Below are 25898 nucleotides of genomic sequence, written 5' to 3'. Positions count from 1 at the left end.
TGTGTGTAATTTAAGTTGTAGTATGAAAGTCATGTTTACCACAGACCTTATACAAAAACCCCATTATAAAAATCCATGGCGAATTAGACTTCTGGGTTCACTGAACAGCTCTATTACAGTAGTGGTTAATACATTTACAGAGTTTTATTGCAGTAACAATAACTGTAGTGTTATCTACAATTATAAACGATGGTTAACTTGGTAACTTTGAGTTAGGGAGTGTGCATACTACAGTAGCCTACTAATGCACTCTCTTTAAAGTATGCATGAGCAGCTGGAGTCCTAAGACTCTCTCAGCACTAGAGTTTAGTATTGAATGGATTTGCCTAACCTGTTGTTTTTCCAAAACGCATTTATAATTAGACCAATAGTAGTATTTTTAGGAGACATGTCGCTACTGTTGCTACTGGCTAAAATCCTACAATGTCTAGTCGAGACCAGACCCTTCAAGACACAGAACTTAAATAGATTTTATTGCAGCATTTATTTGAAACATTTTAAATCTCATTGGTATACAGGACATGTGGTAGTTTGACATACAAGCACCACCAATACATCATGTCAGCTTTATTAAGTACAATTAGCTAACTGAAGTAACACTCTTTCTGGTGGCAGTTGCAAGATGTGGATGCAGTACACAGACCCTTCAGTGAATGAGTGAAAAGGTTCATGGGTTATTCTCATAAAAATGTCATGCTAGACTGATCATTAATCCTTCCCTATCTAAAGTGAGTCTGATCCTTGAGTAAATTGAGAGCTCTGAGAGGTAGAGATGTGTCAGCACCTCAAGAGTTACTAATCCTCCACGCACCCCCACTTACTACCGTCCCTACTGTCTAATCACTGTTTAAACCACCCACCTGACACACACACTCATTCTCTCTCTCTCTCTCTGTCTTTCTGTGTCTGTGAAACAAGTCAGTTTCTAAGACTCAATCTCAAGAGCCAATGAGAATAAAGTATTAATACTGTATTAAAATGCTAAAAGCTGCTAAATGTAGATTTCAAATGTAAATATTAACTTTAATATTTAAAGTTTAAACACTAACAGTTAATTACAGTGCAGATTTGAAGGATGTGAGATTATTCATTTAGGTTTAAATTTTAAAGGGCAGGCTTAGATTTTTTTTTTTTTCTCTTTTGACAGGTTAATCTGGGTAAATCTTGGTTTGTCTTAATTCTGCATTAATTCTGCAAGTGCGTCTGCTGTTCGGAAAGTTTGGGGGTTTGTTTTACCATTGAGGGGCAGGGATGGAGAAATTTCTTGATTTAGGGGGTGTGTTTTGTGTGAAATGACATGGGAATTAGGGATATGAATCTAAAATGTGTAAAATTAAAGGGATATTCAAGATTCAATACAAGTTAAGCACAATCGACAGCATTTGTTGCATAATGTTGATTACCACAAAAATACATTTAGACTCGTCCCTACTTTTCTTTAAAAAAAAGCAAAAATGGAGGTTACAGTGAGGCACTTACAATGGAAGTGAATGGGTCCAATTTTTGGAGGGTATAAACACAACAGTGAAGCTTGCAATTTTATAGAACCACTTACTTTAATTCTTCTGTTAAAACTTGACATTACATCGCCATGGCAACTAAATTGTAAAATTAGCAATAACTTTAAACAGAAAAGGTGAGAAAGTGATTTTATCACACTAAAATCATGTTAACACACATATTGTTTATGTCTTGCTTTTTTTTTTTTTTGGGGGGGGGGGGGATTTTCTCCCCTTTTCTCCCCAATTTGGAATGCCCAATTCCCAATGCGCTCTAAGTCCTCGTGGTGGTGTGGTGACTCAATCCGGGTGGCGGAGGATGAATCTCAGTTGCCTCCGCGTCTGTGACCGTCAATCCGTGCATCTTATTGTGTGGCTTGTTGAGAGCGTTACCGCGGAGACCTAGCGTGTGTGGAGGCTTCACGCTATTCTCAGCGGCATCCACACACAACTCACCACGTGCCCCACCGAGCAAACCACATTATAGCAACCACGAGGAGGTTAATCCAACGTGACTCTACCCACCCTAGCAACCGGGCCAAATGGCTGCTTAGGAAACCTCGCTGGAGTCACTCAGCACGCCCTGGATTCAAACTTGCAACTCCAGGTGTGGTAGTCAGTGTCTTTACTTGCTGAGATACCCAGGCCCCCTGATTTTTGATTTTTTTAAAGAAAAGAAGGGCAAGTCAAAATAAAAAATTTTTGGTAATCAACATTATGCCACAAATGCTGTCGATTGAGCTTAACTTGTATTGAACCTGGAATATTCCTTTAAGAAAATGGTAGGTTTCCACAAATGTGTATGTGTATATATTATGTATTTTAAACCAATTCTTTTTTTAGTGAGATGTGCCTGCTGCTACAGCTGGTGCAGGGATGACACCAGAAAATCACAGCATTTTAAGAGTAAATCTAATGTGCTAAATAGTAACGCATCACATATTGACATCAGTGCATAAATTCAATCACACAATGCATCAGTGAAAACTGGATTAGGTTTTCCTAAATCGCAGATAAATCTGCCACTCATTGCAATATGTTTCAGCCAACAGCCTGTTGCTTATTACTGTACACTGACAGTCTGTTTTAATCTAAACCCAAGAGCCTAGCAAACAAGTGGATTTTCAATAAAGCCCTTTAAAATCTGTAGAAAAAATCCCATGATCCTCTGTGTTAACTACACAAATATACAGAGCAATGAAAGGATTCAGTGTGAAACAGATTAATTGCTCTAGTAAATGCAATATTTCTCTCATGTAGTGAACCCTGTGTATTAGCAGTGTACCCTATTTATTAATATACAGCTCTATCAGACAAGCTTTTCACAATCTCTGAGACAAGCATGTAATGATATACAGTTTATTGGGATCTCAGATTCTTAACAACCAATGCACAACATAAAGGCGGCTCTTGCACATCAACTGACTATTCAAGATAGATTTAGGCCACCTTTGTCTTCTGTTTACCTCCATGCGGTTTACAAAGCACTACAATTAAAATCCCAGAGATTAGGACAATTGTGATTAATATTTTGCGATGGGGCCTGGGGTATAGGAAACAACAAAAGCGAGGCTTGCTTGGAATTGCCTTGAGCAGAACACCTAATGGAGGCCAATTAAAATAAGAGGATTCAATTTAGCCAAAGCAACAGGAACCTAAAGATAATGCATGTATCTAAAATTGCAGTAGATGCCACTCTCTTGATTCTACTTCTATCATGTTTGTTATGGCATTTTCGCAAATGACCTGCAGCCAGTTACAACCAAACCCCTAACGTTATGAAAACCCTACCGTGATAATAACCTCACAATCATAATTAAGGCCACACTAATATGTTTTCAGGTGGAAAACGTATCAAATTTTCTGTTTCCTAACGTCATTTCTTTCAAAACTATGTGCTACTAGAGCATTTTCGAAAGTCTACGTTTTTGGTGGAGCAAGATGTATTCCAGAATGGATGAGGGGTGTAAATGTAGCAAAATGAATGCATTTTATGCCAAAAACATATTAGTGTGGATGTGGCCTAAGAGTTTTCTTAACTTAACATGTTTGTTGCAACTGGGAACTGGTGCTGAGAAAGTTTCGATATTGAAGCAGAAAGAATCAGCAGGAAGAATAAGTAAGATTTTTGAGAACACATTCAATTTAGAAATGTTTCTTATTAAATATAGTCTAAAAAGTAAATATGGTAAATAAAATTGGTCAAATTGGACAAATGCAAGTGGTTTGGAGTGTGAAAAATTTGAATACGTAATGGAACCCAACCAGAAAAACTAAATTAAGTTGTTACGACTTCAAGAAAGGACAGAATAAAACATTTTAAAAACAGGATTTTAGCTATGTGTTTCAGAAACATACCAGATTCAAGAAGTGTGTATGGGTGTGCGTGTGTGAGACAGAGGATGTGTGTGAGGGAGAGTGTGACAGCACATCACAGCATGGGCTCGATGTGGGAGCAATCCAGTTACTTAAACTGATCAAGATTTAATTAACACAACGCTCGGCAATTACTCTGTAATTAAAGTCATTTGTCCTCTTGCGGAGCTGAGAGTGCCACTGCTGCCATAGAGCTGCAAATTAGAGAGACGAAAAGAGGAGGGGGAACATGCTTGTGATGTGTTTGTGTATTAGCCCTAGTTTGAAGAGTACACATAAATGGAGGTTGTGATTGTTTTATTTTTTAATTTTTTGTTGTTGTTTTTTTGGAATTGTACAAAAAGTAAGGACATTTGCAGTGCAGGTTTTTAAGCAACTTAGGCTACTTGATGAATATTTAAAATTGTGCACCATTGCAATTTTATTTGCTACTTTTCAAAAGCTATTGCAAATGTACAGAAGCCCTGAACTGCAAGGTGGGGAAAAAAATAACGGTGAAAAAAAAAACTTTTCTCTCTTCCAAACATTTTTTTCTCTCTCTTCAAAAAGAGAAAAAAACCTCTTTTTTTTCTTTTTTTTTTTTAAGAGAAAAAAAAACACTTTTTGGAAGAGAGAGGAAAAAAATTTTGAAGAGAAAAAGAAATTAGGAAGAGAGAAAATTTTTTAAGACAGGCTCAGGAAGGAACTGAGACACTATTTTTTTTTTTTTCACCGTCATTTTTTTTTCTTCCACCTTGCGTTTCAGGGCTTCTGTACAAATGTATTTTTTCTGAAGCAGTGCTTTTGTTTGCTGGTTTCAAACACCTAATTCAAAACTCTTTTTTCAGTGAATTCTATCCTTCGAACTAAAATACCAATATCATCATATTTTTTGCAATAAGCTTTTCATGATGGTTAATATATATACATATACATATAGAGAGAGAGAGAGAGAGAGAGAGAGAGAGAGAGTTTATATTCATATCACTTTCAGTGTTGGGTGGTAATGGATACTAATCCTTAATGAAAGTGTGTAAAGAGTGTAAATTGGTACTTTTTATGTAAAATGGTCAGGTTTTTAGCAAACATATCGATTCACTTTAGAAGACATTACTTGATCGGTGGGAGTCATGTGGATTACTTTGATGCTGACTAAGTGTGCTTTTTGGACCATCAAAAATCGGTGTCCATTCACTTGCATTGGATGAAGCTAAAAATCTGGGATACTTTCCTAAAAATCTTAAATCTTGTTCTGATGAAGAAAGAAGGTCATATACATCTTGGATGGCCTGAGGGTGAGTAAATTATCAGCTAATTTTAATTTTTGGGTGAACTATTCCTTTAATACACTCAAACATGCAATAACTAATCCAATATAAATCCAAAATAATTAGATTATTGATTACCAAAAAAAATAAATAATAAAAAATAAAAAAATGCATTAAAGGAGTAGTTCACCCTGAAATGAAAATTCTCTCAGCATTTACTCACCCTCATGCCATCCCAGATGTGTATGACTTTTTTCTTCTGCAGAACACAAATGAAGATTTTTAGAAGAATATCTCAGCTCTTATAGGTCCATTCTATGCAAGTCATTGGTGGCTAGAACTTTAGGGTCCAAAAAGCACATAAAGGCAGCATAAAAGTAATCTTATCTATCCGACTCCAGTGGTTGAATCCGTCTTCTTAAGCGATATGATAGGTGTGGGTGAGGAACACTTCTTTTTTTTTTTTTTACTATAAATCTCCACTTTCACATTCTTCTTTTTTGTATTTGCCGATTTACATTCATCATGTATATTGCCACCTAGTGGGCAGGGAGGATAATTTACAGTAATAAAAGACTTAAATATTGATCTGTTTCTCACTCACACCTATCATATTGCTTCTGGAGGCATGGATTAAACCACTGAAGTGGCATGGATTGCTTTTATGTTGCCTTTATGTCCTTTTGGGAGCTTCAAAGTTCTGGTCACCATTCACTTGCATTGTATGGACCTACAGAGCTGAGATATTCTTCTAAAAAAGTTTATTGTTGTTCAGCAGAAGAAAGTTATACACACCTGGAATGGCATGATGGTGAGTAAATGAGAGAATTTTAAGTTTGGGTGAACTATGCCTTTAATGATTACAATTACAGTTTCAGAAGCAATCTACCCATTGATATTGGGACTAGTTGTCACATGTGTTTTAAATGCCGTAATTGTAAATTTCTAATTAATTTTTTGTCGCCCAAAACAGTGGTTTGATATTTTTGTATGTTCGTCTACCTTTTACACCTGGTGTTTTGAGTTGTGCTCCATAATTGTTTAATAGTTATTGTTTAATAGTATATGTTGCTGAAAAACCATTCATTTGCCTATAACATTAAATATATTTTGTTAAAGGCTTTTTTTTTTTACTTTAGAATAGGCTATTAGTATTTCAAATTTCTTCTCAAATCAGTGTCAGTAAACAGCAGGATCCCATGACAAATTAGCCCATATCATGTCAACCAGGGCCAAAAAATAGCTTTTTGTAGCTGAGACTTTAAGGAAATTCACATTCAACAATAAACCTGGAGTACAAAGTGTGACTAAACAGTCTCTCATATATATATATATATATATATATATATATATATATATATATATATAGCCTGCCATTATTGTTTTCTGTCCTCTTCAAATAACGTTACAGCTTATGTCATATACAGACATTTTTATTGTGTATAGCTGTTTCATTTGACGTCATGTATGCTATCAAACGGTTTTGATTAAAACAGCAGTGCATCCCCAGTTTGAGGCCTTCGGGTGCTCGTAAACAATCTGCGATGACAACAGAAGGCAAACTGAGCAGGCTCACGCTGTTCTTTCATACCGAGGCAAAGATTATGCGTAAAAGAGCAATTAAAGAGACGTTTCAAACTCGTCTCCCATTTTCAGAGGTGAATGTCTGTGAGGACAGTGAATGTGGACCTCTCCCCACCGCACCAAAATCTTCAGACAGTAGCCACGAGCAACTCCACTTCCAGGCCGTAGATAATTAATGGGACATTTTCAGCGGCAAACAGTGACTAATTGCGCTAGACAGAAATAGCGAGGAATTAATAACATGCATCCAACACTTGCCACGATCCCCTACCGCTTCAGTTTGCCGGGAGATTAAAACCGACTGCCAAGTATACTAAATTAGGTACGCGGGGGAAACAAACGTACGTCATGGTGTGTGTGTGTGTGTGTTTACTATCTCTTATTTACAGGCGATGATCTGCATATCATCTCGCGGGGTTTCACGCAGGGGAAAGAGGTACATATAACGTGCACCAATACCGCCGAACGAGAGTGTCCTATTGATAACTTGGCGTCCAGCTTCAAGCCACCTGTGGCATATAAGGCCTTGCCAGTTCACCAGGTCTTTGGACAAGGAAAAAGGAGAGACTTCTTAGTGCTTAGACATGTTTCTCCCGCAGGAGTTAGGGGCAATCACACCGAACGCCGTCCTTGCACTAAATAAAAAAGCTTGATGCAGCGCCACGAATAGACCTGAAAACAGGTGTCTGGATAGGGTTGCCAACTTTTCGCCATGCAGATCAAAACAGACCAAAATATAACTCCTTTTTCACTGTGCATCTTGCAATTGCAGTCAGTTGGCAGATCATGATTTCAAGCTTGATTTCACTTCCTAGTGCTTGACGCATGCGCAGAGCAATAGATGGTGCTAGGAAGTGTAATTGAGCTTGAAAATCATGATTGCCATGGAGACTGCTGATGTCAAAATTTATAGTGAAATAGTAGTTACATTTTGGTCTGTTCTCATCCAAAATCAACTGGATCGCTTTGGTAGACATTGATTAATCCACTGGAGTCTTATGGATTACCTTTATGCTGCCTTTATGTCCTTTTTGGAGCTTGAAAATTTGGTCACCATTCACTTGCATTGTATGGACAAAAACACCTCATATCTTCATCAAAAAGGTCTTTGCTAGTGTCCCGCGGGATAAAGTCGTACGAGTTTGAGACAACGTAAGGGTGAGTAAATGGTGAGAGAATTATCATTTTTGTGTGAACTATTACTTTAAAAGAATTTCTCTTGATTCAGTTTGTGATTCCAGAGGTTTAAAAAAAATTATGTTTTTAACAGTTGTTGAAGGGAGCTAATGAATTAAAACAATAAATATAATGTCAGTTTACATTTTGTAGCCTACATCCTGATTTTTTGGCAGCTTTTTGCACTTTTAGACATAGCAATTTAGATTATTACATCTTATTTAAATAATTTAAAGTCATCTTGAAGCCCTCCCTGGAAGGGGATTTGCGGTTATCCCTGCCCCCCTTGGTTGAGAACCACTGTTCTAGTGCATGTTTACATCAAACAAACAAAAAACACCTTGGTGTGAACGTCCCCTAATTGTGTTTCCCATTCAATAACATCCTTGCAAAGATACCCGCAAACTAAAAAATCCTTAAGGAACGCTATTCCAATTTCTATGATTTGGAACCTAATGTGATCAAATAAGATTCCTTTGAGGATCTTACTGTATTAGTGAAAGTCGAAAGAATTCAGTTTATCCAGTATCATACAGTGCATCTGGAAAGTATTCACAGCGCTTCACTTTTTCCACATTTTGTTATGTTACAGCCTTATTCCAAAATGGATTAAATTCATTATTTTCCTCAATTCTACAAACAATACCCCATAATGACAACATGAAAGAAGTTTGTTTGAAATAAAAAAAATAAAAATAAAAAAAAAAACACACACACACACACACGTACATAAATATTCACAGCCTTTGTGCAATACTTTGTTGAAGCACCTTTGGCACCAATTACAGCCTCAAGTCTTTTGGAATATGATGCTACAAGCTTGGCACACCTATTTTTGGGCAGTTTCTCACATTCTTCTTTGCAGGACCTCTCAAGCTCCATCAGGTTGGATGGGGAGCGTCGGTGCACAGCCATTTTCAGCTCTCTCCAGAGATGTTCAATCGGGTTCAAGTCTGGGCTCTGCCTGGGCCACTCAAGGACATTCACAGAGTTGTCCCAGAGCCACTCCTTTGTTATCTTGGCTGTGTGCTTAGGGTCGTTGTCCTGTTGGAAGATGAACCTTCGCCCCAGTCTGAGGTCCAGAGCAGGTTTTCAACAAGGATGTCTCTGTACATTGCTGCATTCATCTTTCCCTCGATCCTGACTAGTCTCCCAGTTCCTGCCGCTGAAAAACATCCCCACAGCATGATGCTGCCACCACCATGCTTCACTGTAGGGATGGTATTGGCCAGGTGATGAGCGGTGCCTGGTTTCCTCCAGACATGATGCTTGCCATTCAGGCCAAAGAGTTCAATCTTTGTTTCTCATGGTCCGAGAGTCCTTCAGGTGCCTTTTGGCAAACTCCAGGCGGCTGTCATGTGCCTTTTACTGAGGAGTGGCTTCCGTCTGGCCACTCTACCATACAGGCCTGATTGGCGGAGTGCTGCAGAGATGGTTGTTCTTCTGGAAGGTTCTCCTCTCTCCACAGAGAAATGCTGGAGCTCTGTCAGAGTGACCATCGGGTTCTTTGTCACCTCCCTGATTAAGGCCCTTCTCCCCCGATCGCTCAGTTTGGCCAGGCGGCCAGCTCTAGGTAGAGTCCTGGTGGTTCCAAACTTCTTCCATTTACGGATGATGGAGGCCACTGTGCTCATTGGGACCTTCAATGCTGCAGAAATTTTCTGTACCCTTCCCCAGATCTGTGCCTCGATACAATCCTGTCTCGGAGGTCTACAGACAATTCCTTGGACTTCATGGCTTGGTTTGTGCTCTGACATGCACTGTTAACTGTGGGACCTTATATAGACAGGTGTGTGCCTTTCCAAATCATGTCCAATCAACTGGATTTATCACAGGTGGACTCAAATCAAGTTGTAGAAACTTCTCAAGGATGATCAGTGGAAACAGGATGCACCTGAGCTCAATTTTGAGTGTCATGGCAAAGGCTGTGAATACTTATGTATATGTGATTTTTTTTCGTTTTTTATTAAAATTGCAAAGATTTCAAACAAACTTCTTTCACGTTGTCATTATGGGGTATTGTTTGTAGAATTGAGGAAAATAATGAATTTAATCCATTTTGGAATAAGGCTGTAACATAACAAAATGTGGAAAAAGTGAAGCGCTGTGAATACTTTCCGGATGCACTGTATGAAGATTCAGATTCTTGTTTGAATCCATTTAGAATCGGTGATTTGTTTGGTTCTCAAATTATGATAGAAATCCCATTAGCATTTCTTTGGATATTTTGCTGCTCTCCTGAAGACCACATGTGGTCAGGGCTGATCATGTGAAGTGTGCCGAAAGGGCAGTTATATCTCTCAATTAACTCTCAGTTAAATCTCTCCTCTCGCCAGCTGTCTATAACTGAAAAGGTGCTTTAGTAACACGTTAGTGTCCATGTTGCACATATTACATGAAATATGTAAATAATTAGGCCTACATAAAGTGCGTTGTTTATTGGTACTATTAACCTACTTGTGTTATTACACCATAACTTGAGCACTGTCATGTAAAGTGTGACCATTTTTCATAATAAATGGATTGGTGTTCACTGTTCACAGGGAACATTTTAGCTTTCATCTGAAGTGGCATGCAGTGTATGTTCTGTTTGTTCTGAACATTAGATTAAAGAAACCTAATGTTGTTTGAAATATTGGGGGGAAAAAAACTTGCATTCCTAAAGATTCAGTACTCATATTTTGGTTTGATGTCAGCCTGTATATCTTGACATTGCTGATTGGAGGTGACATATCTCGCTTTTCTGCAGGCTTTGATCCCTCAGAGTTTACTTTCCGAGCTGGCAGGCAATCTGTGGGAAATAGCTAACAGACACTACATAAAAGACTCTGAGCACACATCATAAGATATCCCCTTGCTACTACTAAGCCTTCCATATTACATCTATAGTGGTTTTTGGTGCATGTATGCATATCTTATACCATCCATCATTGGATAGTATCTTGTAATCCACTGTGCAAAAAAAAAAAAAAAAAGTTTTCATAGTAGTTATGTCAGTGTAATTTACTCACCCTTAGAACATCAGGACAAGTACATAATAACAGAATTATCATTTTTGGATGAACTATCTCTTTAATATTGCCTTATGCTCGCATAGTTCAAATAATGACAGAGCAAAGTGCACAGTTATATTTGGGCTTATTATATCCTCTGTGTAATGTCTGATATTATATATTATTGTGTATAATATTATATCAGTCATATAATATTACATCATACTCTGAGAATTCAGCAACATTACACAGGATCCACAGAAGACAAGCCATAAGCTTCATCACAAATGCAGACATTATGTCATTTTTAATAAACCCTCTTAAATGAGGGCAAGCCAAGCAGAGATTTCCCAACGAGCTTTCTGTCACCTTTACTACGATGACTGTCATTTGGAAAGGCAGCATTGAGTGGGACCGACACACACATCCCATCTCTCAAGCATCTACAGGAGGAAATGTTAATTAGCAGTCATGGCATCCCACTGATCTTCCTTTTCAAAGCAGCTAAATGGCATGCTCAAAATCTAAATCCTTTTATATGCCCTTATTTGTAGAGAGAGCGTGTATAAAGGGACGAATATGTCATCACTGTTTGATGGATAATGCGCTTGCCATTATTCAACGCCCTTTCGCACTGTGATTTTAGTGCCATTTTTCACATGCATAGTAAGTGGTGCACAGGAATTGTGCAAGGCTACAGATGTTCAATTGCGTAGACCTGTATTAAAGCCATTATTATAATGCCGTTTTGGTGAGATCTCTCTGAAAACTTCAATTAAAGGGATAGTTCACCCAAAAATGAAAATTCTCTCATTATTTACTCACCCTCATTACATCCCAGATGTGTATGACATTCTTTCTTCTGCAGAACACAAACAAAGATTTTCAGAAGAATATTTCAGCTCTGTTGGTCCTCACAATGCAAAGTGCCTTTTATGCTGCCTGAGAGTGGTGGTGGCGTAGTGGACTAAAGCACTGAACTGGTAAGCAAAAGGTTGTAGGTTCAATGCCCACAGCCACCACCATTGTGTCCTTGAGCAAGGCACTTAACTCCAGGTTGCTCCAGGGGGATTGTCCCTGTAATAAGTGTAAGTTGCTTTGGATAAAAGTGTCTGCCAAATGCATAAATGTAAATTAAAGTAATCCATAAGACTCCAGTGGTTGCATCCATGTCTTTAGAAGTGATATAATAGGTGTGAGTGAGAAACAGATCAATATTTAAGTCCTTTTTTTATTGTAAATCTACACTTTCACTTTCACTTCCACATTCTGGTGTGGAAGAGACTTTCACATTCAGCCACTTACTGGTTGGGGCTGGTCAAAGGTGGAGATTTATAGTAAAAAGGGACTTAAATATTGATTTGTTTCTCACCCACACTTATATCACTTCTGAAGATATGGATTAAGTCATTGGAGTCGTATGGATTACTTTTGTGCTGCCTTTTGGACCTACTGAGTTCTGAGTCACCATTCACTTGCATTGTGAGGACCAACAGAGCTGAAATATTCTTCTAAAATTCTTTGTTTTTGTTCAGATGAAGAAAGAAAGTCATTCATGTCTGGGATGGCATGAGGGTGAGTAAATGATAAGAGAATTTTCATTTTGGATGAACTATACCTTTAAGTGTAAGTCTAGTTAAAATGGTCTCAAAATCATTTTGTTTTACAGTTTTCAAAAAAATCTTTTGTGTTACCTGTATTTACATTTAATCAGAGCAAATGCTTTTATCCAAAGTGACAAATGAGGAACATCACAAGCAATTCGTCACACAAGAGCCAACTATATCTGTATTACAATGCCAAGTTTCAAGAGAGAGCTAGAAAAGGATTGTGTATAATAATTAAAACAATAAAAAAATAATAGTAATAATAATAATAATAATGCAATTATTGTTTGCATATCATGCATTGTAAATGCAATTTGCTTGTTTTGCACAAACAGCAAAGGTTTAAAAGGTAATAATTATATGAGAATGACAACAGTTCCATTCCCTTCTGAGATGAATTATCATTAACAGAAGCAGAAGTAGCCTATGTTAATGTGTTAATAAACTTAACTGGCAATACATATTTTATAATAGTAAAAAATAATAATAATAATAAAAAAATAAACAATCATTTTTTTATAATTATTCTTTCAGTTATCATCAAACACATTCTTTGATGTATCTGCATGCATAACTTTGACTCTGGAAAAAGTTTTGAAGAGTCATTGTGGAATATTTGTTTCTGTTAAATATGATAACAGCACACCCTTGCGGCCGCCAGTAGTTATTACACACAGTAACTTCGACGGGGGAAAAAACATCTTCATATTGAGACAGTCACAATGCTTTGTTTTTCTGTATCCTCGTTGTGATTTTACCATTTTATTCATCCCTAAATGTTACTGTCCCATTTCTGAACGTCTGATATTTTTTTTTCACGCAGCTTATTTCAAATGTTATCTTTCCTCGATTATTTCGGTTGGACCCCATTGATCGTGTTTCAGCGTTGGTCCAGGGGATGTCAGAAGTTTCTCAAAGAAAATCTATGGGGGCAAGTAGCAGCTTACAACAGCTTTTTATGGTAATACTTTCAAAACAATGTGCTAGTTTCCATTGTTACTGTAAACAGGTTTCCCCTTCTTTACAAAATGAGATACAAGTCGAAATTGTCTGTTGAAAATACCCTGGAATGTTCCTTAAAAGTCAGATGCTTTTTTCAGATGTTTCAATGGAAAAATAAGAAAACACATCTAATTTTCTTTTTCTACTTTATTCATTGTACACGACTCCTGTGGTAAGTGTACAGATGTGTTTCCAAGACCTAACAGTGAAGATCAAGTTCCTTCGACATCACCAGAGGAATGATACAGTGGTGAGGATGTCTATAGATAGACAAATAGGCAACTTAAAATGCATGGCAAACACTTTGCAGGAAGAAACATGTCCATTTATGAGATCATTTATTTAAAAAGTTCATGAAACTTTATTCATTCAAGTTTAATACCTGAATCAAACTGAGAGCAACTGTATAGTTCCACAGTGAATGATGCAGTCAGACTGAGCCCTCTAGACTTGACTGTATTTGAGAGCTGGGCTTATTCTGGTTAAAGAGGAAGTTTATGTAAAAGACAAATTCTTAAGAAACACTAGGAAAGAACAATGCTTGTATGGGTTTTACAAAAACTAAAAAGACAATAAGATTGTTTGCCTGGGTGCAGGACACTGTTCTTCAAATATACTGAATTGTCATGACTGCAGGAGAAAGTCATCTTTAGTTGTATAACAAATGTCAGAAAGAAACATTGTTGTATTGGTGTTCTAAAGCTCCTCTGTTCCATCAAAACACCAAAGCACTGTAGTGTAGTTTTTATTGCGCCCATTTTGCTCAATTGACTTCCCTGGAAATGAAAGGAATCTCACTGTTGAAATGACAGAAACAATAAATAAGAGGCCTTTTCATTAAATCCTTTTTACCATTTTTTGAGTTAACACATGGAAGACCCTCATACAAGCAACATCGTTAACAGACAGTAGCATTGCTTTAGGAAATATACTGCCCACCAATTTATTTCACTTTTGGTGTGACGATTTCCCAAATGATATATTGGCCTACATCTAAAAAGGGAGTAGAATGTAAAAACAAATCTGCTAAATGAATTAAAATAACTATGTGGCATCTTTAAGGACCATTGAACACTGTACATCATGAGAACTGCCTGTACATCCAAATTAATACAATAATACAAAACAGAACTTTCATGTACAATGAAATCCATAGTGACACAACATTTCAATGTTTCTTTAACACTCAAGTCTAACAAATACATGGACATGTATGTGGTAGGAAGAGTGTGGTAGGAAGTAAGGATCTTGGGTCAATTTGTGGAAACAAGTATAACCAGAAGTGAGATCAAAGACTTGAAACGGAAATCAAAATAAATACGACTGCTTCCAACTGACAGTGTAAAGAATCCAGGCAAATGTATTTCGAAACCAGCTGACAAGATGATGTTGTTGGGGTTCATACATTCAAACACCCTACCACAGAGTTCATAATTGAATAAATATATTAGTAGATCTGTTTAGAAAACAACTGTACATGGGTTAAAATACCTTTTCAGTGAGTAAAAAGCAAATGTGATAGTCGTTACAAAAATACCCCTTCAATATGCCTAAAATATCTTAACACCCCAGCAAAAAATGTCATTAGACATGAGAATCTGTCTCTGTATAAACTAGGAAAATAGTGGAATAAAAGTTTCTTAAATCTCATAAGCTTATAAAAACACCTCCATGACCAACCAGGAGTTGAACGAACAAGCTGAAGTATGAGGAATTTCTGCCAATGACAAATTAAGTGACATCAGTTACGGTTACAGAGTGATCACTGTCTCTCAGACCTCCTGTGAAGGCTAAAGTATACCTCGGTCTTCCACATGCCAGTGTGACTTGCGCACGGGGTGCGGAATGCAAATTTCGTCATCAGGACAGTAATCATAGACTGTCCGCATGCAGCCTTGTTTTTCTAAAAACGTGGACAGTCCGCATCTTTGTACGTTGCCAGCGCATGCGTCTGGTGTGTGCTAAAAGAGTATCACAAAGCAGTTATAGTGTGCATGCGTCAAACGTGTTTGTTTTGGTTTGCAATCAAAAAAATAAACGTAGAGAGGCTGAGCGCTCAACCGTGCATGAACACAGAAAATGAAGTATGGTTAGTTCACCCAAAAATGAAAATTCTCTCATGCCATCCCAGATGTGCATGACTTTCTTCTGCTGAACACAAACAAAGATTTTTGAAGACCTTCTCAGCTCTTTTGGTCCATACAATGCAAGTGAATGGGTGCCAAAATTCACATAAGGGCAACATAAAAGTACTCCAGACGACTCTGGTAGTTATAGTTAAATCCATATCTTCTGAAGCGATATTCATCCCTGTTCAGTCGATCTCCACTTTACATTCACATTCTCCTGCTGCTTTTGGTGATTCACATTATTTGTGCATATCGGCCCCTACTGGGCAGGGAGAAGAATTTATGACTTAAATATTGATCCGTTTCTCACCCACACCTGTCATATGTCTGAACACATGGATTTAACCACTGGAGTCGTATGGATTACTTTTATGCTCACTTTGTGGATTTTGGAACTTCAAAATTTTGGCACCTATTGAAGAGGACCTACAGAGCTGACATATTCTTTTAAAAATCTTAATTTGTGTTCTGCAAAAGAAAGAAAGTCATACACATCTGAAATGCCAGAGGGTGAGTAAATCATAAGAGAATTTTCTTTTTTGGGTGAACTATCCCTTTAAGCCTAAGACTTCCACACCATCAAGTTAACATGTTTGATTTCAAATCTAAATCATACTGCACATTTGGAAAAGTAAAAAAATTTCACATCAGCTCTGATTATACACCATCACCATGTGGCTTGCAATGAATAGTACCAAAAAATATATGGGACAATCTTTTCAATAAGTATTAAATAATATCAGGAACTATTTTCCAGTTACAAGCTTTCTAACCCACTCCAAAAGTATTTGGAACATCCTTTGTTAATCCTGTTACCGGATAACCTGGTACAAATAAAAATACCCTTACATCAAAGCTTAGAATTTGCACTTAAACCTTAAAGATATAACATCAATCGGCCATGTACAGAGCAAAAAAAAAAAAAAAAAGTGTTAGTTTCCAAATACTTTTAGGGATCAGTAAAGTAGTTTAAGTACTGAACCCCTAAGAGGACAGGGAGGGAAGTTAATTTCTTAAATAGTTTTGCGTTCCATCAAAATAGTTTGCATTTACTCGCAATAACTTACATTCCTCACAATAAGTTTGCTCTCTCACAATAAGTTTTGCGTTCCCTCACAATATCATTGTCTATCCCTAATGACAATTTACCATGGTTTTACTGCTGGAACCATATTTTAACCATTATATTTGTATTAAACCCACAGGAAAACCAAAACTATGAAAATTAAAAAATAAAACCACCCATTCATCTAAAAGAACATGGTTAATACAGTTTTACAATACTAACACCATGTTTAATTTGTTGTACATGTATGGTATTTAAAACCAAGTTTTCAGACATGGTTACAACAGTCATGGTTACTGTAGTAAAACCTTTGTAAATTTTGTGGTTATGGTTGTACTACAAATACCAGGTCAAACTGTAGTAAAACTAGGGATGTGCACAAGTAATCGATTAATAGAGTACTCATTCAGCTTTAAATATTCGACTAGTAAAAACACCACTCAAATAATGCAAATTTGATTTTCCTTTCTGCTTTTGCCTGTTGTGGGCAACAATTAAACTGCTTTTTTGACATTACACCTTAAAGGACTAGTTCACACCAAAATCACTACTCTGTGCAACAAAGATGCAAAGATGAATTGGTGCCACTGTGGATGCGTGACACCTGTAAAGGAATGATTCACCCCAAAAGTCAGTTCCGTCATGGTTTAAAGTGATTGTATTGCTTCAAAAGACTGGGACTGTAAGTTTGTGTTTTAGCATTTTTGCTTCTAGATGTCATTTATGCATAGTGCTAATTTTTTATAAGAAACACAGGTTAAAAGGTTGAATTAAATTCTTAATTTCAAGTAACCAATTACTCATTTTTTATGTGTTCAAGTACTGAATGCAAAAATTATTGTTAGGGAATGCAAACTATTACATAACTACATCAGAAAGTAAATTCCCTCCCTGTCCTCTAAGAGGCTCCATAGTGAACATGGAAGACTAAAACAAAACTATTAGAATTCACTGATCTAATTAGAATTCACAGACCTAATTTCATAATGCACAATCCATTGGAAAAGAAATAATCCACAGGGGTTAGTTCCACAAAACTGTGGATAGATGTTGATAGCTCTTCATGCCATAAATCACAACAGGATTTTAATCTTTGGAAACATCCATTTTAGTATTGCAGTTCCCACATTAATACTCTAACCATTAATGGATCCTTACTTGAAGCCCCTTGTGGAATTTGTGATACCCGATTCAGACCTTTGGGAGTTCCCACACAGTACACATTGAAATGGTCGCCTTTTAAAACTTAAAGCAGGGATGTTCACGTCCTGTTCCTGGAGACCTTCCAGCACAGTGTTACTCACAGGAAAGTAGATCAGCAAGAGCTGGATGAAGCAGCCATTAAGTATCTCTTTTACAAATGCATCAGAAAATATCCTGAGTAATGTGGTAATGCTGGTGTGAACTTTGTGGAAAGGAAGAAAAAAAACAAAAACAAAAAAAAAACAACTCATTGTCTGCAAATCATGAAGGACAACTCATGTCAATCGCAAAGGCAACTTTGACAACATCATCGGAGCAAAACCCTGCTCTCCAGTATAAGCATTTCAAGGGCAGCTTCACAGCTTGCGGTATGAATCGGTTGTAAGTCACAACCTCTTTCAATCCTCCTTCAGTATAATGGACTTTCAATTACGTAACAATCCAGTGTCCACTTGTTCAGCTTGGGCGTCACCTACACTCTCAGCCTCAGTCAACAGGTCCCTGAAAGATCAACTTGGCCCACTTTTGTGTCAGATTGAGTTGGGTTGCACAAAACGGGCATGCGGCATGGAAAGCGTGGGTACCGTGCGGTAAAGGAATTTCCGCCCAATAGCGGGCTGACTTTTCAGAGCACACGTGGCCACAGGGTACGAAGGCATGTGTTGGTGCACCCGTGTCCACATAAAAGGCTGGTTCACACCCAAGCCAGAGTGGTACGTAGGGGCCGACAGCTCTACACATGGGACACTCCCTCTGAGCATTGGGGTCTCGTTCGGAGCGGTGGCCCCAGTCGTGGTAGCCGTGAACGTGGCCACAGGCCAGGTAGACCCAGGGCTGCTTGTCCTCCTGAGAGGGGCCGCTGGTCAGGGCACGGCTACAGCGCTGCATGCTGGGAAACGCCAGGGTGTTGAGGCCCACGGGACATTGAGGCCGGGCTGCATTCAGCTCCTGCCGCAAGGCCTCCAGGTGCTTCTGAGTGGGGGTGTGGAAAAGCCCATCAGCTGTGCGCCAGAGCAGTGTGGCTCCACACAGGTCAACCAGAGACCCATCCTGCAGTACGTTACTCTCGCTCTCCACCTGAACAGCACACAAAAACATCTGAGGACAATGCATTCATTACAGATGATCATTTTGTTTTGTTTTTTTTAAATAAAAAAAAATACAAAGCCATTCTGTAATGCAAATACAGTCATGCCGTTGTTGGTGACTATATTCACAATGTAACAGACTCAAGTACCTTATTGCTTTAATGAAACTATTTCTACATAATAAAAATACTAACGCCACACATTTTCATTGTTAAATGGAAACAAATCCAAATGTTATTTTACTTAGCAAATCTATTAAATGCTACCCTTTGGCTAGAAAAACAGAAAGACTTATGTCTCCCTCAACTTGTGTACATTTGTATTTAGCTTGTCTTTTAACTAGGGTATTTTCAACAATGTGCAGAACCATTTTCTACCTCCAGATGGAGCTAGAGGTGCAAACACTACAGGCTTACAGAGCACATTCCTCTGAATCACCTAGGGGTCAGAACCCACTCCTTCCCCTCTCTCTTTTTTTTTTTTTTTTTTTTTTAAGGTGTCAGACATTCTGAAAACACACTGACTTTAGCTTCCCTCTTTCCAAATGAGAGGATGAAGCTTTCTTCAGACAAAATAAAATTGTATGAACTTTTCCAAAACACACACAGCAAACATATATATATACACAGCTGTGCTCAAAAGTTTGCATACCCTTGGAGAACTGGCAATATATGTACCATTTTTAAAGAAAACATGAGTGAGCAGGCAAAACACATTTCTTTTATTTCTTATGGGATTCATATTCAACTGTAGGTTATAACAGAATGGCACAATCATAAAACAAAACATGGCAACAAAGAAAAAAAATGAAATGACCCCTGTTCAAAAGTCTGCATACCCTTAGATCTTAATACTGTGTATTGCCCCTTTTAGCATCAATGACAGCGTGCAGTCTTTTCAATCAATCAATCAATCTTCAAAGTTTATCGTAATAGTTGTCTATGTGGCCCCAAATTCTTGCAGGTGGTAAAGCTGCCCATTCGTCTTGGCAAAATGCCTCCAGGTCATGCAAAGTCTTTGGTCGTCTTGCATGAACCACACGTTTGAGATCTCCCCAGAGTGGCTCGATGATATTAAGGTCAGGAGACTGTGATGGCTACTCCAGAACCTTCACCTTTTTCTGCTGTAACCACTGGAGGGTCAACTTGGCCTTGTGCTTAGGGTCACTGTTGTGCTGGAAAGTCCAAGAGCGTCCCATGCACAGCTTTCGTGCAGAAGAATGCAAATTGTCTGCCAATATTTTCTGATAACATGCTGCATTCATCTTGCCATCAATTATCACAAGATTCCCCGTGCCTTTAGAGCTCACACCCCCCCAAAACATCAGTGAGCCACCACCATGCTTCACAGTGGGGATGGTATTCTTTTCACTATAGGCCTTGTTGACCCCTCTCCAAACATAGCGCTTATGGTTGTGACCATAAAGCTCTATTTTGGTCTAGTCACTCCAAATTACAGTGTGCCAGAAGCTGCGAGGCGTGTCAAGGTGTTGTCGGGCATATTGTAACTGGGCTTTTTTGTGGCATTGGCACAGTAAAGGCTTCTTTCTGGCGACTCGACCATGCATCTCATTTTTGTTCAAGTATCGTCGTATTGTGCTCCTTGAAACAAACACACCGTCTTTTTCCAGAGCAGCCTGTATTTCTCCTGAGGTTACCTGTGGGTTTTTCTTTGTATCCCGAACAATTCTTCCGACAGTTGTGGCTGAAATCTTTCTTGGTCTACATGACCTTGGCTTGGTATCAAGAGATCCCCAAATTTTCCACTTCTTAATAAGTGATTGAACAGTACTGACTGGCATTTTCAAGGCTTTGGATATCTTTTTATATCCTTTTCCATCTTTATAAATTTCCATTACCTTGTTACGCAGGTCTTTTGACAGTTCTTTTCTGCTCCCCATGGCTCAGTATCTAGCCTGCTCAGTGCATCCACGTGAGAGCTAACAAACTCATTGACTATTTATACACAGACACTAACTGCAATTTTAAAAGCCACAGGTGTGGGAAATTAAACTTTAATTGCCATTTAAACCTGTGTGCGTCACCTTGTGTGTCTGTAACAAGGCCAAACTTTCAAGGGTATGTAAACTTTTGATCAGGGCCATTTGGGTGATTTCTGTTATCAGTATGACTTAAAGGAGCCAAACAAATATGTGATAATAAAATGGCTTCATATGATCACTATCCTTAAATAAAATACATGATTTTTTGCATGATCAGCCCAATTTTCAAAATCAATGCCAAAATTTCACAATTTCTGCCAAGGTATGCAAACTTTTGAGCACAACAGTATATAACACACAATTATTTTTTTTTTTTGCTTATTTTGTTCAGTTTATTATAATCTGATCAATATCAAGATATATTTAATTTCCTGGTTACCCTGTCATGTAGCAAACACTACAATGCAAAGTGACATAGTACAGTACTTACAGAAGAACTAAATGAAAGTATAACAAATTGCTGGTGAAAGGTCTATTCACAACAAAAGTGAAGCAAAAAAGCATTCCGCTCATTCACATGCTTTAAAAGCAAGATATATTGCATTGGGACAACACAGACTTCACTGCTTTAACTCAACATGAAACTGTACTCTGTATTGCAACTAATTTTACTTCCGTAATGTGATATTTGAGTATTTTGAACATTCACCAGAACAGTGTTATTAAAGTTAACGAAAACAAACTAAAATCATTTTTGTTAACTAAAATAACTGAAATTATCTTCTTAATAGAACAACTGAAGTAACAAACTAAACTTTAAAAAGATAAAACGGACAAAGTCTTGAAACAAATTAGGCGGAATCAGTCATTGCCGACCACAGAAAATGGCCTCATGTCCTTTGCCATAAAACCGCCTATGCATCTGGTTATTTCTTGTGCTCTTGCACATTAATGCGACAACAGGGCTGTAAAACTACTTTGCAAAGATGTCTGGCCTTTGATCACTCTCTTTGTCATATGCTGCTCACAGAGTTTGTCGTAGTAGTGATGTTGCACATGCAGCATCATATTGGACGTATTGGAAGATGTGTATATATTTCTTTACAGTATTTACATATAGTTCTTGTTTTATCTGTAATCTTTTGTTCGAGCAGTAGTGTAACAGGAAAACCAAAATGTTGCCATACATCCGACTTAAGAGGATGGGGCATCCTCTATTTCCATGTCAGTTTCAGCCACACTCATTCAACACCTTTCTGGCAAAAGCTCCTAGTGTGCTATGAAGCAACTCTGTTCACGTCACCGTGTGACGTAGGACATTGCGCGTCATGCATATAGGAGAGAAGACAAAAAAAAAAAAAAAAAAAAAAAAAAAAAAAAAAGGAAAAAACCGTCCAGTCTCCACGACACATCATTTTTTGAACCACTATACACTGCGATACACAATATATTGTTACACCCCTAGAAATTATTGAAAAAAACTAAAATACTTCCATAACTCCAAAACGAACTAAAATAAAAATGATAGTTTTCGATATACTAGGGTGAATATGGGCAAAGTGGGACACTTTTGGAAATTTTACAATTCTTGACACTTTGAATTATGATCTAAACACCACATAACCTAACATTATACCTTTGAAGATAGCTTAGGATGTCTTCTACCTTTGTCAAAAGCAAAAATGAAGAAATATTCAATACTGAGAAGTAAAACCTTTGAAGACCCTCTTTTGACCAAAGCCCAGATTTTTTTTTTAAGCAGTACTAGTAAAGTGGGACAGAGGAAAAATGATTCTCTAGAAAATATCCACAAAGTATTTCAAATTAATTTTAATTTTCTTACTTTCACATCATAACATTGTTAACTTATACTTTTTTTTTTTTTTTATAACCTTAACAAGATTTACCTCAAATTTCTGTCATTTTTTTACCATTGCTTTTCCCACCAGTGGTCATGAAATGAGCTCTGCCACACATCCTAAAATAAAACCATCAATTTAAAATCTCAAAAAGATAAAGGCATAGTTCACCCCAAAATTAAAAGTCTCATCATTTACTCACCCTCATACCATCCCAGATGTGTATGACTTTCTGTCTTCTGCTGAAAACGAAGACTTTTAGGAGAATATTGAAACTTTGGTCAACAGGGTCCAAAACTTTGAAGATCCAAAAAACACAAAGGCAGCATAAAAGTTACCCATAAGTGGTTTAATCCATGTTTTCTGAAGTGATCTAATCTGTTTTGGGTGAGAACAGACCAAAATGTAAACCCTTTTTCACTGTACATCTTGCAATTGCAGTCTACAGGAAAGATCATGATTTCAAGCTTGATTACACTTACTAGTAGAGTTCGCAGTGTGCTAGATGGCGCTGGGAAATATAATCGAGCTTGAAATCATGATTGCCAAGGAGACAGCTTATGTCGAGATTTACTGTATATAAAAAAAAAAAAAAAATAAAAAAAAAAGGACTTAAATATTGGATCTGTTTCTCACCCACACCCATCATATCGCTTCTAAAGACATGGATTAAACCACTGAAGTTTTATGGATTACTTTAATGCTGGTTTATGTGCTTTTTGGAGCTTCAAAGTTCTGGTCCCTATTGACTTGCACTGTGTGGACCAAGAGAGCTGAGATATTCTTCTTAAAATCTTAATTTGTGTTCTACAGATGAAAGTCATACACATCTGGGATGACATGAGGGTGAGTAAATGATGAGATCATTTTCATTTTTGGGTGAACTATCCTTTTAATTGTTTACTCCCCAAAGATTAGTTTAGTAATGATTTATAATCATTTAAGGAAATAAATATGGATACAATGGGGATCAAGCTTAAATGTCCTATGTCACTTTATCCACATTCACCTTATTTTATAAAATTTGCAACATTTACATTCCACATTAAACATGATCAAACCACTAGATAGAGGTAACACAAGAACCCTGAGAATGGGAATGACTGGCTTATGAAAGTTGGGAGTTTCATACCAGAATGGACCAGCAGGGGAAGGGTCGAAACCTGTTTGGCTCTTCATTTGTTGGTTAACTATTTTCATGGCCACACAATTAAAATTGAGCTTGAAATGTACAATAAAACAGAAAAGTGGCTATATTCTACACTAAATTGAGCAGCCGCTGCTGAATTACTAACCAGTTTGCCTCGAGTTTGAGCAGATCGTGTATCTCTCAGCGTGTAAACATCTCCACACACTGATATCTCCCTCCACACACCGGGTTTGGACTCCTTGGTGAACCCGCCCCGTGGGTGCATGACTAGCACACCATTGGTTGTCAGCCCATCCATGTGACCATCCGGATTCTTCCATTTAGCTGCTTTCTCCTACAGGGAAACATAATTACTATACAAACAATAAATGTATGTACTGCACTCTCTTTTTAGGTACAAATGAGTGATTAATTCCAGTAGGATGGACACACCTTTATTTACCAGGTTAATTTAGACAGTTCCAATGGATCAGCAGAAGTGGATACTTCCCCAGACAGCATATACATATTTATATATAAAAGCTTAATAAAGCATTTTCTTTCATGTTAATAAGAAGTGGATCCAAAACATATTTCCATAGCAAGAACAGGCAATAAAACACCTACTCCGAGGAATATATTTTTGGAAGAATCAAAGCCTGCGGCGTAGATGCGTGCTGTGTAGGGTGGGTTACGTTCACACACCACGCGGCAGGCAAAGCGGGAGATGGTGCTTTGAGTGATTGGCGTTTCCTCGCTCTCCCCGCTCCCTGACACCGTGTCCGTCACCACAAAGTCAATGGGGCCCTCCGTCGATCGTCCAATCTAAGACATAAAATAAAGTTTTCCATCTGCTGCTTACGACCACAAAATGCTACCAACTGTCTGACAAATTAAAAACCATATTGCATGTTATTTACAACAGTGTACTCTATGGACATTACCTAAGGCATGCTGTTAAATAACACAAACAATGCCAAATTGCAAACCTCAATATGTAAAAGAGTATGACATGTGAAAATGGCGCAAAGCAGCACAATTTTTCTACATCAGCTATCCACATACTGTAGGTTTTAACGCAAAGTTTCTTCAATCCTTGAGAAAATACAAAATTCAGTGCATGCCATCTGACAAATCTGGTTTTATTGATGGTCATCAGTTTATTTGCAGGGCAAATTTTCACACTTGGCATGAAGGTTTCTCATTTTAAAATAGGGAATAAAAAGAAATGTATTTCCATTTCAATTTGTTCCGAGCAGAAACAGTAATTTTTTTTTGTTCCGGTATCAGCGTTCCGCAGCTTCCTATCCAAATGGAAACTGGTTGTTCTAACATTCTTTTTAAAATGACAGTACTCTGTGCTAAGGCTGGGTGATATACCAGTTGCAGTGTGACCAGATCTCACAAGAGAAACAAGGCACCTGCTTTGGAAAAACCAGCTCAAAATAAGGGACTTGCCTCATCCAAAATAAACCATTACATTTTTTCCAACGTGGCATTTATTCCAGACATTAGTCATTAATCTTACAGTTCATATAAAATCTTTGTTTAAACACTGACCCTTAACACTTACTTAGTTTTATCATTTTAAACCATGACTTGCACTGCACACAAATAACTAATATTGGCATTATATTCATGTTGTTTAATCAGAGGCAATTTAATCAAACTGGCCCCCACAGTGAGCCTGGTTTCACCCAAGGTTATTTTTCTCCATTAACAAACATCTTATGGAGTTTTGTGTTCCTTGACACATTTGCCTTCGGCTTACTCACTGGGGTTATAAATACAATTATTATTACTTATTTTTAAACAATTCACAATCGTACTTTATCAAACTACACAATGATGACTCTAACACTTTATAGTTTAATTTCCTGTAAAGCTGCTTTGAAACGATGTGTGTTGTGAAAGGCGCTACACAAATAAAAATGACTTGACTTGGATACATGCATGCATACAATTAAATCGGAAACCCCCGGGCGATATTTCTTACTT

At 37.6% G+C, this 25898-nt stretch overlaps 2 protein-coding genes across 2 annotated transcripts in view; one reads left to right on the top strand and one right to left on the bottom strand.

Annotated features, from left to right (window-relative positions):
- Positions 1-25898, top strand: part of LOC127411315 (exocyst complex component 5-like) — a 327593-nt gene that overhangs the window by 259488 nt on the left and 42207 nt on the right. The window lies entirely within an intron of this gene.
- Positions 13614-25898, bottom strand: part of LOC127411332 (E3 ubiquitin-protein ligase pellino homolog 2) — a 59091-nt gene continuing 46806 nt past the window's right edge. The window contains exons 4-6 of the mRNA XM_051646845.1: positions 24528-24725; positions 24067-24255; positions 13614-18959 (exon numbers count right to left, since the gene is read on the bottom strand). Of these exons, the coding sequence (XP_051502805.1) occupies positions 18369-18959; positions 24067-24255; positions 24528-24725 (978 nt within the window). The 3' untranslated portion in view covers positions 13614-18368. The remainder of the gene's footprint in view (positions 18960-24066; positions 24256-24527; positions 24726-25898) is intronic.

This window comes from Myxocyprinus asiaticus, chromosome 20 (genome assembly GCF_019703515.2).
Source record: "Myxocyprinus asiaticus isolate MX2 ecotype Aquarium Trade chromosome 20, UBuf_Myxa_2, whole genome shotgun sequence".
Taxonomy (NCBI): Eukaryota; Metazoa; Chordata; class Actinopteri; order Cypriniformes; family Catostomidae; genus Myxocyprinus; species Myxocyprinus asiaticus.
The sequence above is the reverse complement of the archived record's forward strand: the minus strand, read 5'-3'. Positions and strand labels throughout refer to the sequence as shown.